Source organism: Myotis nattereri (genome assembly GCF_964212035.1).
Source record: "Myotis nattereri genome assembly, chromosome: 7".
Lineage (NCBI taxonomy): Eukaryota > Metazoa > Chordata > Mammalia > Chiroptera > Vespertilionidae > Myotis > Myotis nattereri.
In genome coordinates this window covers 25,944,053-25,961,754 of record NC_138082.1, presented here as the reverse complement: position 1 = coordinate 25,961,754, position 17,702 = coordinate 25,944,053, and the positions used below count along the sequence as shown (strand labels likewise).

The window sequence follows — 17,702 nt, the reverse complement described above, 5'->3', positions numbered from 1 at the left end:
TTCTTTTTTTTTAGGGACCCTTCTTGTGGCTCCTGGTTCAAGGATATCAGTAATAGGACAGCCTACAGAACCCTTACAGCTCTCCAGTGGAAAGGGGCAATGGAAATCCAACTTACCATTAGCTAGCTATTGATCTATTGATCCACCCAAAACAGATGAGTATCCTTAAGATGCTGAGACGTACTTGTAGTTTGCAAAACCAGGATGGAGAACAAGGAATTTATATATATTTTTTCAGTCTGAGTAGTCAACAATTTATAAAGTCTATGTTACCTAGAGCCTTAAAAACTTATCAGTTTAGCATTGGTCAATAGAATTTTTTATTAGGACTTTTTTTATAAAGAGGTTCATCTTTTTTATTTTGTGTTGAAGTTCATTTTTTTCATTAAGCGCATACTTTTAACTTTTTTCTAGTTATAAAGTATTACACAGTCTGTAAAAATTTAGAAAATACAAGAATATAAGAAAGAAGAAACCCACCCACAGCCTCTTAATGCTCTTTTTTGTGTATTTGTATATTAAATATGTATACTCCCCCCTTACATTACTTGGAATACCCTATGTTTTATTTTCACTGTAGTTGAAAACTCTGATAGTAATGGGTTTTTATACTTTCACTTTATATATATCATCCTGAGGAATTTTTGATGCAGCCCAAAGAGAAAAAATGAACAAGTTGCCTCCTTTGCAATTGGAAGGAGAGGGACTTCAAAGCTTTCACTGCGGAAGGACTGGATAGAAATGCTGTGCTGGTCAGCGGCTCTGTTCCATCTGGTCCCCAAAACAAAGGGTGCCTGAGGACAGGTCCGCATTATTGTCCTCTAGCTGATCTCAGTCCCAGGTCTGGTGATAGCTATTTTTGGATTTCACTTTGTTTTGAAAGTTAAATTCCTGTTGTTTTTAAAACCATGACTATATTCTTATTGCTTGTGTTTACTTTTAGGAATTTCATGTTTCTGAAGATTTTAATAAAATGAACTTTATCAGGACTTACCCAGGTAATTATAATAAATACACACACACACACACACACACACACAATACATGTAGATCTGCATACACAAAACTAGGACACCATCTCATATGATCAAAAGTAGGTTTGGTGAAGGCCTGGGGAGGGGAGCAGGGATGGGCTAGAAAGGTCAATGCAGGAAGCAGAGGGACATATGTAATACTTTCAGCAATAAAGATTTTAAAAATAAAGTTATAAAAAAAATAAAAATAAAAATGTAGGTTTTCATATTAACTTTTTAGTTTTGTTACCCCAATTAAATAAGAGGCTATTAGTTCTTTGAAGTTACTTACCATTCTTTTCCTGCTTATTAATATTTAAATTTTTGTATACTATTCCATTTGGGTACATGTATCAGATTTAATTTAACCATTGCTTTATTTTTAAACATGAGTACTGCTCCTACTTTTTGATAATGCCCACTCACTAACATATATGGTAGTATATGTATGTGTATATATATCTGTGAGTATATATATTTCATATCTATGTATATACGTGTGTGTGTGTGTGTGTGTGTGTGTGTGTGTCCTTTACTGTTACTCTGACTCTAATTACTTCTATTTAAGACAAATTCATAAAAGTAGAGTAACTGGGTCAAACATTAAAATGTATTTTTAATACTCTAGATTTATTTGCAAACCTCCTCCCAGCAATTGTGCAAATTTTGCAATCCTATGAATGGCGGTTGAGAGTGCCTGCTCTTTCAATGTTTACAACGTTACTCTTTATAAATGCTTTTTGCCAGTTTGATAGTCAAAATAGTTCTCAAGTTAAAAATTATTTAAGCTGTATTTAATGTTAACCCTTTGTCATCTTTTATGCATATCTGGTTCATGCTTTGCCCATATTCCCAGAGTCTTTTCTAATTAATTTATAAGAAAGAGTTCCTCAGTGCTCCTGCAGCAGCCTGTACAGCTGAGAGCAAGTTAGAAGTTTCTCTGTCTAGCCTCAGACTCCATTCATCAGCCTGGGCATTTACCAAGCACCTGCTCTATGCAAGGTGCTGTATCAGACGAAGTAGACAGGACACTGCCCTAGTGGCTTACAATTAACCTGCACACTCAGATATTTCACAGGTTAGGTCACAGATGGAACACTTTCCTCATTCTCAGCTCTTATTTTGGTATTTTGAAATATAGAACTTCACAATATTTTGTCTCTATAAATAGTAAAAAGTTACACACAAATTGCTTACACTACTTTTTAATTACAGAAAAGTATAGTTGCTCTTGTTTATAAAGTCTTTTGTAAAGGGCCAGAACACTGAAGTTATGGACAATAAAAAAATTTTCTCTTTTAAGAAAAGACTCCTGCTTTCCGTGTGGAACTCATTGGTAGGTAGGGCTTTTTAGAGCAAAGTGCAAGTCTGTTCTCTAATCTATGCTCGGAGTCCCTCTTGAGCATTACTCCTTAACGATTGGTAGCTTCTGACTGTCTGCCAGGTAGGCAGGCAGTGGGCAGGGCCCTGGGAAGCCCGTGATAGGGAGTCGGGGTAGGGCAGGTTATCTGACACCCGCTCACAGTCGGGCACTCCCATGATGGGATGTTGTGCAGCCCCAGGCCAGCCTCAGTCCTCACCCCATGAGGCTCGACTCTGAAGGTCCCATTTCTTCCTGAAGGGCGCAGACTTTCCGTTTCTGTTCCTACAGCTCATCAGAACCGGGTGTCTGCAGTTATCTTCAGCTTGGCCACGGAGTGGGTGGTCAGCACCGGTCACGACAAGTGTGTCAGCTGGATGTGCACCCGGACCGGGGACATGCTCGGGAGGCACCTCTTCCCCTCCTGGGCTTCGTGTTTGCAGTATCCTTTGAAGGGCTGGGCCTCCGCCTCCTTGTCTCAATGATCAATTTCTATTCTGATCAGAAATTGTTAATTGACAAAAACATCCAAAAAGTAGAATAAAAAAAATGAAAAACAAAACAGAGAAAAAATGTAAAAAAGACTAAAAAAAGAGAAAAAGAAAGGAAAAAACAAAAAATAAGATGAAAAAAGGAATAAATTGTTATTTGAGACCCAAAGGCTGAGGGATTCCTGATATTTTACATAAATCTGAAATTTGCTTTATTGGTATAAAATTGGTTTATTAAAAATAATTAGGTGACTTACCATTCCCTGCTGGGAAGTGCTGTACTTTTATTTATTTTTTTAATATATTTTATTGATTTTTTAAAATATATTTTATTGATTTTTTACAGAGAGGAAGGGAGAGAGATAGAGAGCTAGAAACATTGATGAGAGAGAAACATCGATCAGCTGCCTCCTGCACACCCCCCACTGGGGATGTGCCTGCAACCCAGGTACATGCCCTTGACCGGAATCGAATCGAACCTGGGACCCTTCAGTCCGCAGGCCGACGCTCTATCCACTGAGCCAAACTGGTTAGGGCAGTGCTGTACTTTTAATACAAAATCTTGGAAAACCTAACCCTCATTATTGCAAACCCCCCTCCCCTCATTCCTTTACATTTCAAAGTGAAAGAAAAGACTTTTTGTATAAAGAAAGAAACAAAAAAGGAATTGATCTTCTAGTAATTGGTTATTTACAGACCCTGCAATAGAATATACTAGTAAATACAGTAAGGCTTACGACTCTGGAGTTCATAAATGGGCTATAAGTTTTATAGTTGTTTTTTTGTGTATAGAGAGGGTTCATAATTCTTACAATACTCTCAAAGGTGCCTCAGCATCCCTGAAATTCCTGCTTTAAAATTTTTTCACTGGTGAATGGAACCTTTCACGTGGAGTTCACCCTTGCTTAAGGCTAGCAGTGGTAGCTGTGTATCTTAGTGCCAGCAAGATCAAGGCTGTCGGCATCAGTAGTTCTCTTTCAGAGCTGGACATCTGGCCTAGTGAAATTCCTTTTTTCCATTGAAAGCCTTCATAAAAAATGTTTGCTACAAATGAACGTACATAGAACATGAGATATGTAAAATAAGCGTATAAATTAGAACTGTACACTTTAGAATCAAACAAAGGAAAATATTCAGATACGTTATGTGCTAATTAAGTGTTTCTGTTCTGAGTTAGGCTTTTCATATGGACTGGTAGAAATGCCACAGAATCACAGTCATGGCCTAGCCCAGTGGTCGGCAAACTGCGGCCCCTTGAGTGTGGCTCTTCCACAAAATACCATGTGCGGGCGCTCACGTACAGTGCGATTGAAACTTCGTGGCCACACTCAAGGGGTCAAAGAGCCGCATGTGGCTCACGAGCTGCAGTTTGCCGACCACTGGCCTAGCCCATGGTTGTCCTTCTGACCTTTAAATAGTAGTATCCTACTGTGTGTCATCTACCAATTTGCCACAAATTTCTATGGCTATGATGTCACTGAGAAAGTAATGAGTAAATATATTTTTAAAACTTAAATTTACCATTGCCCCAAATAACTGTCTTTTGGTTGAATGAACTCTCCACAGCAATTTAAAGTGAACCATCCTCTTTACTTAAAGCTAAATTGTCTAGGGCTCTAGGCCAAAGGAAAGATGGTCATGTCCGTATTATTTCCAGAGATATTTCACGAATAGCCATTTTCCTCCCATTCTTTCTGTTTTTTTCATTATTGAGTATTTCACTTTTTGTGTGTTTTATTTTAATTTGATTAGAACTACTTGCTCTCGTGTCTGTCTTCTCTGTTAGCTGTTATCTTTTTCATTGCCAAGTTCCAAATATTGCTTAGAGGAATGACAGATACTCAATGAATTCTTGTTGAATGATTAAATACTAATTTTCTCCTTGAGTCCAGCTTACAACTGTTTTCTTCAGTGTTTAAATCCTGCGTGATTTTCCGTCGGCTATGTCCTTTCTCAGAATTTGAGCGTGTGCTTATTCTCTTTAAAGAGAACATTTTCTGATTTACAACTGTGAGATGGATTGTGTTGGAGATCTTTGACTGCTTCCCCACAGATACGATTTTGATACCCAGTATGCTTTTGTTGGCGATTATTCTGGACAGATCACCCTGCTGAAGCTGGAACAGGACACCTGCTCAGTTATCACAACCCTCAAAGGACATGAAGGTAGTCTGCGTCTTCACCCACAGCTTTCCCACCTAATTTGAGCATCTGAGTTTAGTTCTCAGCCCTGTGGTTTCATGAATGATCACCTCCCTATGATCTGTCAGATTTCAATTTGATTGGCCGGACAGGGGATTTAGATCTCCAAGAGTGAAGGCCAAGTGAAGGAAGGGTGCTGGGTTGGGTTTTGAATTGTCAAAAATCCCTCCTAGGTTGCTTGTGTGGATCATACTTTCTACTTTGTTTACCATTTTCAATGAAATTATTTTCAGAAGACCTTTTAAAATATTTTGTAAATGGTAAAACCTTTTCAAGAATGTTAGTGTTTTTAAATTGTCAGTTTCTAGGACACTGAACAAGACTAGTGGCTCAGTACAATGAAAAGAAATGTATGGGCTGGGTCATCCTCTACTTGGGAAACCTCCCCTGGGAAGGGACTGAGGAAAAAGAGGTCAGGTGGAATTTCATTATTTCTACAGTGCAGTGAGTTGGCAAGACTCCAAGAAAGTGTTTTAAAACTCACTTGGCTGTATTCGGTAGCAAATTAGAAGCTTCGAGGCCATCTGGTTTAGATTGAAGAATTGGGGGTTGTTAAAAAGAATTAATGATGGACTTTTATGAAAATAGTGTCTTAAGTCTAACAAGTTAAATGTTCTCCACGCTGTCTAAGCAATCTATTTAGGTGAAATCAAGTCTGTCAGACAGGGACCTTGTAGAGGAAAAAGGGGAAAGAACAGTAAATTAGAGTAGACGTGGGCAGGAAAGCACAGCCCCTGTGGACACCCCTTTCCGTTTATGACTTAAGAGTCTCATGACTCCGGGCTCGTAAGTGTTCTCCAGGTTGCTAGGTTAGAGTGGGTTCTGGCAACTGCTTAGTCATGTTTGTATTGAAAGATCATGTTTGCTATTAAGCCTCTAGCTAAAGTGTGTGGGGCATAGGTTTAAACAAGGTCAGGATTTATACAAAATTATGCCTGAAGCCAGTTTTGCAGAATACTTCCCCCCACACACACTTTTGTTAAGTTTCTGTGAGAAACCGCTTGTGTTGTTTGCTTTGAATTATATAAAATATTTTGGGCTCTTGTGACTGGTTCAGTTTTATTAAGTTTATTAATCATTTTCTTCTAGGTAAGCAAGTTACTGGAATAATGAACTCTGTTGAGAGAGAAATCTATAGAAAGAAAGATTTTCTCAAGGGTTATCTAATTTGATAAGTTTAGCCAATTTGGATTTTTTACCTAAATTTCTGAAATACCTGCAAACCTTTCCTTTGAGACACTTAATTTTCTCAAACATAGGCATCCTGGCTGTAAAACTGCCTGCAAGGTCCCAGAGATCTTCAGTAGTCTAGCTTTCTAACTTCTATGAGATGACCACAGTAAACTTAACGGCCTGTTCTCATTAAATGTCAATGGCTATATTTTTCAAAAGCTTTTTATAGTCTTTTCAACAGCTGTTTTATAATTTTGTGGTACGGAACAAGGAACCGTTTATTGGAACTTCTTTGCCCTTTTGTACATCTTTGATGTACAGCTGAAGACTTTAGTCTTACGACCAGGAGAGTGGATGTGCTGTGTCTTCTCATGACTCGTGATGAAGCGTTGAATGGCCCATTGTACAGTGAAGACACATGTTTCCTGAAAGACTCAGCTGTGCTAGTTGGGTCTTCAGCTGTCAGATGTGTGTGCCCTGACATGGAGTTAACTTAACCAATCCTCTCTCCCTGCCCCTCCTCCTCTCTTCCTCCACCCCACCTTCTCTCCCTTCCTCCCTCGCCCCCAGGTAGTATCGCCTGCCTCTGGTGGGACCCCATCCAGCGGTTACTCTTCTCTGGAGCCTCTGACAACAGCATCATCATGTGGGACATCGGAGGAAGGAAGGGCCGCACGCTCCTGCTCCAGGGCCACCAGTGCGTGACTGTTCTGGGGGTGGGGAGAGAACCCGAGTTTGGGGAAAACGGAAACTGTGTTTACAAAACGGCCATTTGAGAGGGCTGATGGGGACGACTTTTAACTGCTTTTCTGGTAGTCCTGAGTGTCTGGTGTTCTGTAGCCAAAAGGGAAACGAAGAGCAGAGGGTTTTCTTCCTCCTTGGTCCAAAGGGCACTTCCCACGTGTCTCTCCCAGCGAGTCACCCTGTTGAAATAAGCTGCTCAGGCCTGGAGCCCAGGCGTGGACTTTGACCACGGAAGTGTGTGTAATGTGATACTAAGCCATTCTCCAATCGGATGCCTAACTCATTTTCTTAAATTATAAAATGTATTTCATTAAGAAGGAACATGTGGTTTGATGTAGTCGTCTGGCCATTGCTATGACGGTGTAATACTCAGGCTCTTGCCATCTAGTCTTGAAAGGAAAAGGAACCCTTTCCCCTTTGTTGGCTAGGTTGTCGCCGTCCACCATAACCAGAGTCAAGCCGAAAGGTAGCCACGGAAACATTCTCCATTCAAGCCTACAGGCCAGGAGAGTGTTCCCCAGAGCCTCCACGGTATCTGCCTGTGTACATGTGTGAATGTGTGTATGCACACCTGAGCAAGTGTATGTGCGTGTGTGTGCATGTGTGACCCTGTGTGTGTGCGTATGTGTGCATGTGTGAACATGTGTATGCACTGTGAGCACGTATATGTGTGCACGTGTGAGCATGAGTGTACCAGTAACCTCTGTAGTGTGTGACCACTTGTTATGGTTGGGTTCAGGCAAGGCAGTTACACCTCCTTTGTTCTTTGTTTCTGGACAAGGAAATCATGGTGATTGGTCCAGAAAACTGTAGTCATCGTCTCTGACCTGCAGTTCTTAAAGACTAACTTGAAGGTAGTGTTTGTTTTGTAGAAACTATTATTCTCATAGTAAGTTAGAGCATGCCAGGTAGTTTACACCGGAGTCCATATTCCCGTCCCACAGAGTGAGTGAGACATGCCAAGGGCTGGTTCCAACGGGGAGGGAGTTGCGCCTCCCTGGAGGCTGTCTGTTTCCCACACTGAAGCCAGTGCTGGCGTGTCATCCGCAGTGACCGGGTGCAGGCGCTGTGCTACCTTCAGCTCACGAGGCAGCTCGTCTCCTGTTCCTCGGACGGCGGCATTGCTGTGTGGAACATGGACGTTAGCAGAGAAGAGGTTAGAGGAGGAAGTGGGCAAGGCTGGGGGCGGGGGGTGGAAAATCTGTCTGGCCTGGTGCCCAGCGAGAGGGATTCCCCTGTCAGGTACCTTGTGGTACCACCAGCTGCCCCAAGTGGTTGTTTGCCAGATTCTGTAAAAAGGGGTTTTTGCTCAACTGGTTGAATAATTTCAAACTAATTTGGCATAACAAAAGAAATATACAAGACAACTCTAAGAGTTCAAATGAGAATTGAATAATTTCCTCATATCTCTAGGTTGAAAGTTGAACAATTCTGTAAACATTACTAAAATAATAACGATTACTCAGAACACACACATAGTAGTGAGTATGGCAATAGCTATAAAATACTGAGATGTTGGCTCTCTCTCCTTCCAGGCTCCTCAGTGGTTAGAAAGTGATTCTTGCCAGAAGTGTGAGCAGCCCTTTTTCTGGAACATAAAGCAGATGTGGGACACAAAGACACTGGGGTTGAGACAGGTACGTAACCAACTTTGAGTCACCACCGGGTTAATCGTGTATTCTGTCATTTGTGTAATTCTTATTTTGTTCGGAATCACACTTCTTCTCCAGAAGTGCTGTTAATTCATACTTTTTTTTTATATGACCGTCACTGGTGATAATGAGCAAGACCTTTCCTCGGGCCAGTGAGACTATGCCACAGCTGGTCCCGCACTGGAGACAGTCCCCTAACTGTCCATGGCTGGTCCCGCACTGGAGACAGTCCCCTAACTGTCCCACTCTGGTCCCGCACTGGAGACTGTCCCCTAACTGTCCATGGCTGGTCCCGCACTGGAGACAGTCCGCTAACATTCCATGGCTGGTCCCGCACTGGACACTGTCCCCTAACTGTCCATGGCTGGTCCCGCACTGAACACTGTCCCCTAACTGCCCATGGCTGGTCCCGCACTGGACACTGTCCCCTAACTGTCCATGTCTGGTCCCGCACTGGACACTGTCCCCTAACTGTCCATGGCTGGTCCCGCACTGGACACTGTCCGCTAACTGTCCATGGCTGGTCCCGCACTGGACACTGTCCCCTAACTGTCCATGGCTGGTCCTGCACTGGACACTGTCCCCTAACTGTCCATGGCTGGTCCCGCACTGGACACTGTCCCCTAACTGTCCATGGCTGGTCCCGCACTGGAGACAGTCCCCTAACTGTCCATGGCTGGTCCCGCACTGGACACTGTCCGCTAACTGTCCATGGCTGGTCCCGCACTGGACACTGTCCCCTAACTGTCCATGGATGGTCCCGCACTGGAGGAGGGGGATGCATAGAAAACCCAAGCCTGCTGGTAAATAGATGCAGATCTTTCCCTTTGGGACTGTTGTTAAGGTCACTGTTTCATACTAGCCGAGAACCAAATTAGAATGAATTAGGGCATACAAGCCTCATGCTTTCACAAACTGATAAAAAGTAACAATTTAGCCCTCAGTGGAATACTGTGGCTCTAATAATGTTAGATTATTCCTAAATTGTTCCACATAAATCTACCTGGAATATTTTTAGTAAGCATGTGTAATATTTTTAAGCATCTTTCAAGTACAGTGTTTGTTTTTTAAATTAAAAATAGCCTATAGATTTCAAAGATGTTCTTCTCACTAGGTATGCACATATACTAAAGTTCTACAAATATATATATGGCAGATTTGAAGGTAGCCACTCACTCAGGTTTAATATGAATTTGTGCAAGTAAGTAAAAAGGAATGCTGATTGTACTCATTTTATTACTGGTTACACTGCTATGAAGCATTGGCCTAAAACTTGTGTGTGGCAATAAATTCTCTTGGATTTTACTTACAAAATTGTACTCCTGCAAGGTCTAATATGAGACTGTCAGGCAATGCAGGAATTATTTTAGCACTTAAAACTTTCTAATGCTCTGAAAATGGTACTTGAATTGTTTCGTTAGCTATTTCTAACAATGCGTGTCTGGTGGAAACTAGTGCATGTAGTTGATGGGTGAAGAAGTCCCTACTTCTAAAGGAAACATGAAGAGATTAATTTTACGTTTATGATTAACAACTAATAGCAGAGGAAATAAACAGGTCTTTCAGTATAAAAAAGTATGTCCGAATCAGTAATAATACTGGAACTATTTTGGAATGTTCTTGAAGCTTTATTTCCAGAGTCACAATTGAAAGACTAAAAGAGATAGTAAAACATCTGGTTATGCATGTTGGTTTCTTAATGAGGGCATATTAAATTTAAAACCTTATTTCTTAACTTTCCTTTGACATAGGAATAGATTTCTCCTTCCTGAACTCTCTAATCAGTTGGGCTGCTAAGTGAATTTGAACTTGGTTTTAATATTTCTTGACATCAAGGCACAAGATGAATGAAAAAAAAGCAGTATCTGACCGATGTAGTAAGGTTGTTTGGAAATCCTTGTCAAATAGTGCAATTGCCCACCTTTTGGCTGTTAACTGCTACATTAACTTGGAATGTTTATAAGTCAAGGCAAGACTTCCCCACTCCGATCCATTCCCCTGCTCTGAAGGGAAACCCTGTGCATTAAAGCAAAAGTAAAACTCCTCCTTTCCCTCCCGCAGCACCACTGTAGGAAGTGTGGGCAGGCCGTCTGTGGGAAGTGCAGCAGCAAGCGCTCAAGCTACCCCGTCATGGGCTTCGAGTTCCAGGTCCGCATGTGTGACTCCTGCTATGACTCCATCAAGGATGAGGAGTGAGTGTTTGCGTGTCTCAATCTTACTGTGCGCCTGAAACAGGAAGTGACGTAGATGTACTCCTGCCCACATGTTTGTGTCTCCCAATTTCATAGGCGATGTGTAAAGAGAGGATCCTATTCTAGCTTTACAACATAAGACAGATTTCTCCCCAAAACTGCGAGAAATGATGCTGCTAGGACCAGCCCAGTCTTGAGCCCCAGCGCTCAGGGTGCTGTGCGGGGTCAAGGCCACGTGCACACTGACGCAGTGGCCAGCTGGTTCTCTCCAGAAGCATTGAATGCTCTCAACTTTGCTCACCTGTGCGTGGAAATTTAATTACTGGGAAAATTCTAGAGACCGATGATTTTTTCCCCCCCCACCAAGATCTGACCTAGAAATCAGTTCTTAACTATTTGTGTTCAGACATTTCTGTCCGTTCCCCATTCTGTCCTGACTCAGGCAGTTCCACTAGGGCAGAACCATCATTTTCGTTCCCTTCCTGTTGAGTCATCTTTGAAAGTAGTAGATGGGCAAACCTTGGCAGAGGCCCGAGTGGGAAAGCCAGTGGGCACCATTGGTCGGTGAGTGCTACTCCCTGGCAGCAGAGAGGTCTGGGAGCCTGCAGCTGTCTCGTGCCCACACTGTGTGATCTCATGTGGGCAGTTTCTCTTCTACGTGAAAGGCTCTGTAAGTACAGCTAACCCGTGAACAGTGTGGGGATTTGGGGTGCTGAGCCCCTGGCAATTGAAAATCCACAAATAACTTTTGACTCCCTCAAAAACTTAACTACTGGTAGCTTTCCATTGACCAGAAGCCTTACTAATAACATAAACAGTTGTTTAACACATATTTTGTAAGTTATATGTATTATATACTGTATTCTTACAACAAAGTAAGCTAGAGAAAAGAAAATGCTATTAAGAAAATTGTAGGGAAGAGAAAATACATTATAGTACTGTACGTATTTATTGAAAAAAATTTGCATATTAGTGGACCTGTGCATCACACCCATGTTGTTCAAGAGCAGCTATATTTCCTTTCTGTTGCTAAGAAAACGTGTCCCTCAGCTCTAGGTACAGTCAGGTGACTTCTAAATGGTCCCTTTTCTCTTTGTTAGTCGGACTTCTCTAGCAACCTTTCATGAAGGAAAACATAACATCTCCCACATGTCCATGGATGTTGCCAGGGGACTGATGGTGACCTGTGGGACCGATCGCATTGTAAAGGTAACCTGCATAATTGTCCCAATTAGCATCTCAGCGTAGATTGCTCCCTCGCCATGCTGCGAATGAGCATGACATTTCTAGTCCAGCCTCACTTTCTGATTGGCAAGCTCGTCTTCCCCTTTCATAAGCTACCTACAGCCATCTGAAGATCCACAGTAGCAAACTGCATGCCTGTGAGTTTCCACGCCCTCAGCCTTGGCGCTTCCCAAGGCATTTCCCTCTGCCTGGCACCCCCGTCGCCATCTGGCTGAGCAAGCCCAGGGTTTCCCCTCGCCGCTGATCCCATGGCTGATCCTTTGCTGAAGCCATTCCTTCCTGTGCTAATTTCCTTCCATCCTGGGCGGAAGGCTTCTAGTTGTAAGAAATAGCCACACTTTTTTTTTTCCATTAATTCCCACTAACACAGAAACTGAAAGTAACTATTTTATACTTAGTACCACTCTTGAGTTGTGAAACTGTGACATATATTATTTCATAATAAGGTATAGACTATAGTAGAACATCATTATGATGTAATTTTCAGGTGTCTAGATACTACTGAAAAGCTTTTATCACGTTTAGTGTTTTATCACTGTTGGGGTCAGGAGGCAGTTTTGCACTGAAAGAAGAGAATGAGCTCCTTCGGCCCTTTTCCAGTCCCACGCCTGTTTGTGTCAGTCTTGGCTCTCACGGGCAGGCCAGGTGACCAGTGCTGCCTCCCGGCGCCTTCTCTCTTGCAGATATGGGACATGACGCCCGTGGTGGGCTGCAGCCTGGCGACCGGCTTCTCTCCACACTGACCCGGGAGCCGCGAGGTCTGCACCTTCCCAGCGGCAGCCTGTACAAGTGCCACCCTTCCCTGTGGCACTGCAGTCACTGTCACGTGGACAAACAGGAGCCACTTAAACACAGATCAACACTTTTCAAAGGAAAAAAATGTAAAGATGTGTTTTGGGGCATTTGTGGACCTACCTGTGGTTCCCAAAGAATGGAATCCCTCCAGCAAAACTTCCTCACAAACAGTGAGCTGATGTGGACAAGATTGATCTAGCAAATAGAGTTTTAGAGAAAAAAATATTGAACTAAAGAGTTGATGCCTAAAATGTTCTTATAACAACTGTGAGTACACGCACACATTCCCCTTGACCTGCTGGTCCTCCAAGCCCTGTGGCTGCTGTGGGAGCAGGAGTCAGGCAGGGAGGGCGCCCTCTTGAGGGAACGCAGTAGGAGCTTAAGATCCCAGCGACTCCTCATGTGCTGGCAGGATGTGCACCTGCTTTACACTTAGTTATTGACACTCATTAGAGACATCTGTTCTCTTCAGTGCCATCTGCACCTAGTATTGGGCTCACTTCACTTGTTTGTCCTGCGGGCAGTAAGCCATGGGCGAACCTCATGGTGGTTGTGAGTGAATTGTGAATTCCTCTGTTAACCAAGCAGTCCAAGTTCTTCCTTCCCCTCACACATGCTCTGAGGACAAAATGTTTTTGTGTTGCCACTACCATGGGAGTCACACAGCTGCCTGACTGTTTGTCATTGCAGTTAGTAACGACTGATGGAAAACCCAGCTACCAGCCTGTGTGCGGTGGGAATGATCATTCTGTTCCATGGAACAGCCCAGTCCTCCTAAGAGACACTTTCTATTTCTATTCAGGGTGAGCCCCATGATATTGTGGCAGTTAATATACACCTCAGACAAGAACTCCAAAGCTTTTAAAGCAATGTTGACTTGTAGTCATTGTAACTAATATTCAATATATTAGTTACATAACAACTTGCAAAATCTTTTGTATCAAATGGTGTTTGAAAGGGTTTTGGCCACTTAGTACCAGAAGGGGGAAGAGGCGGGAGAAGGGGCCCTGCTGTTAGTATTCAGATATTTATTGTTTGTTTTTAACAATAATACAGGTATCTATCACTTGACGGCTATGGAAGTGAATGGAGAGAGGCCTACATTTTTTAAGGATAAATTTAAAAATAGCAACAATATTTTTGTTAGTCTGACTGGTGGGTATTGATAGAGGCTCACTACTGTGTGACTCTGTCGGGTTCGTATGAAGACGACATGTTGTTCTGCCCGATACACGTAAGGGACTCACCCTGTGTCTAACAGCAGCTCAGAGGAGCTGTAACGTTTGACAGGCAGTTACACTGAAATGCCAGATGGCGCAGGGACACACATGCTGCGGGAAAGGGACGGGGTCAGGCACACCCTGTTTTAGAGTGATCTGCGGAGAAAGTTGACTTGCCTCAGAAATAAGACCGAAGGGTGTGTTGCTCCTTGTAATTTTTGTATTATATCACCTGAAAAAGATGTTTTCTCTAAAAACTTTCCCTAGGCTTTCTGCAAAATGTACATTACTAATATAACCTGGAACGAAAATCGAGTGATGCTAACTTCTAAATGGCATCATTGACTGTTGACTTGTGTTCAGTTAGGGTTCAGCCCCACTAAGGTGCTATCCTGGGGATTTTATGAAGTCCGGAAAGGAAAATAGAATGTGATCGATTCTTTTCCACAATGAAGAGCACTGAACTGTGGTTCCATTTTTCTTTATTCTGTAAAATGTGACTTTCAATGTCTGTGGTAGACTGAGTAGAACATCACAGCTGCTAAGAATATGCCATAGCTTTCAAACTTCTTTTTATTTTATAAAAACTTTTTAATGAAGAACCCCAATGCTCCATAGAGACTAAGATTGTGAGAGTGCCTCCCAAGGGGTTAAGCTAATAATATAAATCAAGGAGGAAATGCATATTTAAGGAAGAATTAGAGTGTGGTATCGGGAAAGGAAAGGAGATGTTTCCATGTTGCTTTCTCTCCACCTGAGCCTGTTACCGTTTTTCTGTATGAAAACACACATGGCAGCCTTGTCTTGCCTCTGTCACAAACTAAGTAGCAAATGAGGGCATATTTTCTGTAGAGGTGGGCAAAAATTATTTTCTCAATTTTACTGACTTGGGCACATAAAGATAGTACAGCTAGGCTTATAGTTATTGCCTTACTTTGACTATGTTCCTCTTAAACGGGTCACTTTAGATAGTTCTTCAAGTAATGTTTACTGGTTTTTCCATTCCTGGGATACTCACGCTCATTTGTACAAACAGGGCTTAAGAAGTATAGAATGTTAGAGAAGATCCTTATGCTTAGCCCTAGTATGTATAGGACATGAAAATGCCAATTCTTCATTTTAAACATGTTTTTAAATTGCCCTTTATTAGTGCAGGTGATGGAGGTATCTCTATAGCAATAGGTGGAAACATTATTCATTTCATTGTAAATCTCTGTTTGCTATGTCCTAGTCCTGTCCTGCTCCTGGTGGATATAAACAAACATATTGGTCTAGATGGTGTCACTTTGTCCTCTCTGTACAGAATTCAGTTTGTTCATGTCCACATTTTTAAGTTGAAACTGGCCCAAGTATGTAATAAACTTGATAGTGGCTCACACCCAAGGAACTATTTTCTAAGATCAGTTTTTTTAAAAATTAGTTTCTACTTCCATTACTGGATCTGATATCTCTTAAAATGTAAGAAACTCAGTTACTATTAATGATAAACCATCTGCTCATTATAAATGTGAGGCTTAACAAATAAGTAAGACATGCTATATTTATTCATTGTGAGCAGATTACTGAATGCCTACTCTATTTTCTGCAGTTTATTATACAGCAACTCTTTGAGTAAGTTGAAGTTCAATTGTGCGGCAAATTTGCATAAGAATATACCACTTTAAGTGTTTTTCTCTATAGCCTTTTTGACTGGGGAGTCAGGGCAATGTTGAATAGTACATTTTGTCCCTGTACTAGCTATGTTTCTATAAGATACGGTGCCCTACGGATCCCAGAGAGCTAAAAATCTTTGTCCTTTGCTCCTATTTGTGGGTTCTGTTTTTGTGGGGTTTTTCTGAGAAAATGTGTACAATAAAATATTCCTTGCTTGTTACTCTGTTGCTTAATTTAGCTTTTGTTTTTTGATCTGGACACAGGGCAGTAATAGTAGCTGCTGTGTGTTTAGCACCCTCGGTGTGCTGCCTGCTCTGCCGACTTTGTTATTCAGTCCTGGCAACACTTCAGTCATTATTGTCCCCACTCACAGATGAGAAAACCAAGAAGGTCCTGTCTGTCTTTCTGTCTGTCTGACTTGAAGCACACACCTTCTTCATACCACCTGCCTTAATGTGTAGTATGTTATGTGAGGGAGGCAGATGGTGGTGTCTCTTTTGGAGTTCATGAAGCCCTGGGGTCAGGTGGCTCAGCACATCCAGGCTCTCAGCCTGCACTGTGAGCTATGAAGAGACGCCAGATCTGTGGCCCAGTCTCCCCCTCACAGCTGTTTTGTCAATAAACATGGTAGTTCTGACCTAGAAGAAGTGATTCTTGGCCTAACTGGTAAGAGGTTGATTTGGAAACCAGAATGGCTGTTTACTATGCTATTAAAGAGATAAGCTGTATTTTTTTCTCATTCTCAAAATAATATGTTTATTATAATAAAAAGAAACTGAAAATAAATAAAAAATACCAAAAAAGTATAAAAAAGGTTTTTTGAAAACCGGGTGGCACTGATAGGTGGCTTTTGTGATGACGTAACTTCAGTCATTCATTTCCCATGCATTCTGAAGAGCAGTGATCCCTAATCTGTATTTTATGACACTCCACTATTTTAAGTCATTTTATAACTGTTACAAAATTTATTTTAGAAAGTGAATTTTATTTTTATCTGAACTAGATTAACATTAATGTGCAGAAAAGAATATAGAGTCATCCCAAAATCAAGCTAATTATTTGAAATAACTTAAGGAATCACTCTTCTAAAGTATGCCTGTTAAACTAGTAACACTCTTAAGAGACTATTACCTAAATCTAACCTCATAACAGGGATTGTCATCTATTCCTATAATATTAAAGAATAGCCATTAAATAGCCTGTAGACTCCACCATGAAAATCAAATCCAACTAATAAAGTCACAAAACAGTCACATGATTTTAACATTTCAGAATTACAGGTATCATTCCCTTATTAGATAAATGTGACATTAAGTTTTGGTAAGAATAGAAAACAAATCAGATATTTCCATAGCTGTGAATTCTTTCAGTTAATTCTGTGATTACAAGATTTGCCTGATGGCAGCTTGTTGAATTCAAGATACCTTAAGCCACAGACAGGAAAATTACATTTGAACAATTGCAAGTTTATGTAAACCATTCTTCTGGACCCCTCACGTGATTTGACTCATATCATGAGACTTGACAGGTGCATGGTAAGGACCTGCTAACCAGCTCTGGTTCTAGCCTGAAGCTCTGTAAGGCAGGGACGAGCCTCTATGTCTATATCCTCACTGCCCTTTACACAAGACCTGCGCAATCCTTAAAGGCTTTGCTAGCCCTTTGATTCTCTCAATCTTTTCTGTGTTTCATTTATTGATTGAATGGATTAGGGAGCACACCTAGGTATGTTCTTCCCATCCTTTGTCACATAAGGCTGAATATGCAAAAATGCTGTGTTATGTGCACTTCATTGAGCTGTTACCTGGAGTTAGAGGAACTCATTGGGGAGCAACTTCTATAAATAAGTAAGAACATCTGGTTGAATTAACCTCATGCGGTACTAAAAAGAGGAAGAAAGGAAGAGGAAAAAGCATATGGCCAAACCGAAATTTGTTCAGTTCTGGATTTACTTGTGTAAAA

The 17,702-nt window shown here is 41.6% G+C and overlaps 1 protein-coding gene across 2 annotated transcripts in view; it reads left to right on the top strand.

Annotated features, from left to right (window-relative positions):
- WDFY1 (WD repeat and FYVE domain containing 1) overlaps window positions 1-14,500 on the top strand; it is a gene marked incomplete at its 5' end in the record, with an annotated part of 45,369 nt that extends 30,869 nt beyond the window's left edge. For both annotated transcript variants that reach the window (XM_081095497.1, XM_081095498.1), the window contains 9 exons: window positions 944-998; window positions 2,665-2,815; window positions 4,918-5,030; window positions 6,810-6,936; window positions 8,034-8,139; window positions 8,519-8,620; window positions 10,697-10,827; window positions 11,928-12,036; window positions 12,756-14,500. In XM_081095497.1, coding sequence (XP_080951623.1) covers window positions 944-998; window positions 2,665-2,815; window positions 4,918-5,030; window positions 6,810-6,936; window positions 8,034-8,139; window positions 8,519-8,620; window positions 10,697-10,827; window positions 11,928-12,036; window positions 12,756-12,815 — 954 coding nt within the window. In that variant the 3' untranslated portion in view covers window positions 12,816-14,500. The remainder of the gene's footprint in view (window positions 1-943; window positions 999-2,664; window positions 2,816-4,917; window positions 5,031-6,809; window positions 6,937-8,033; window positions 8,140-8,518; window positions 8,621-10,696; window positions 10,828-11,927; window positions 12,037-12,755) is intronic.
- Between the last annotated feature and the right edge of the window lie 3,202 nt (window positions 14,501-17,702).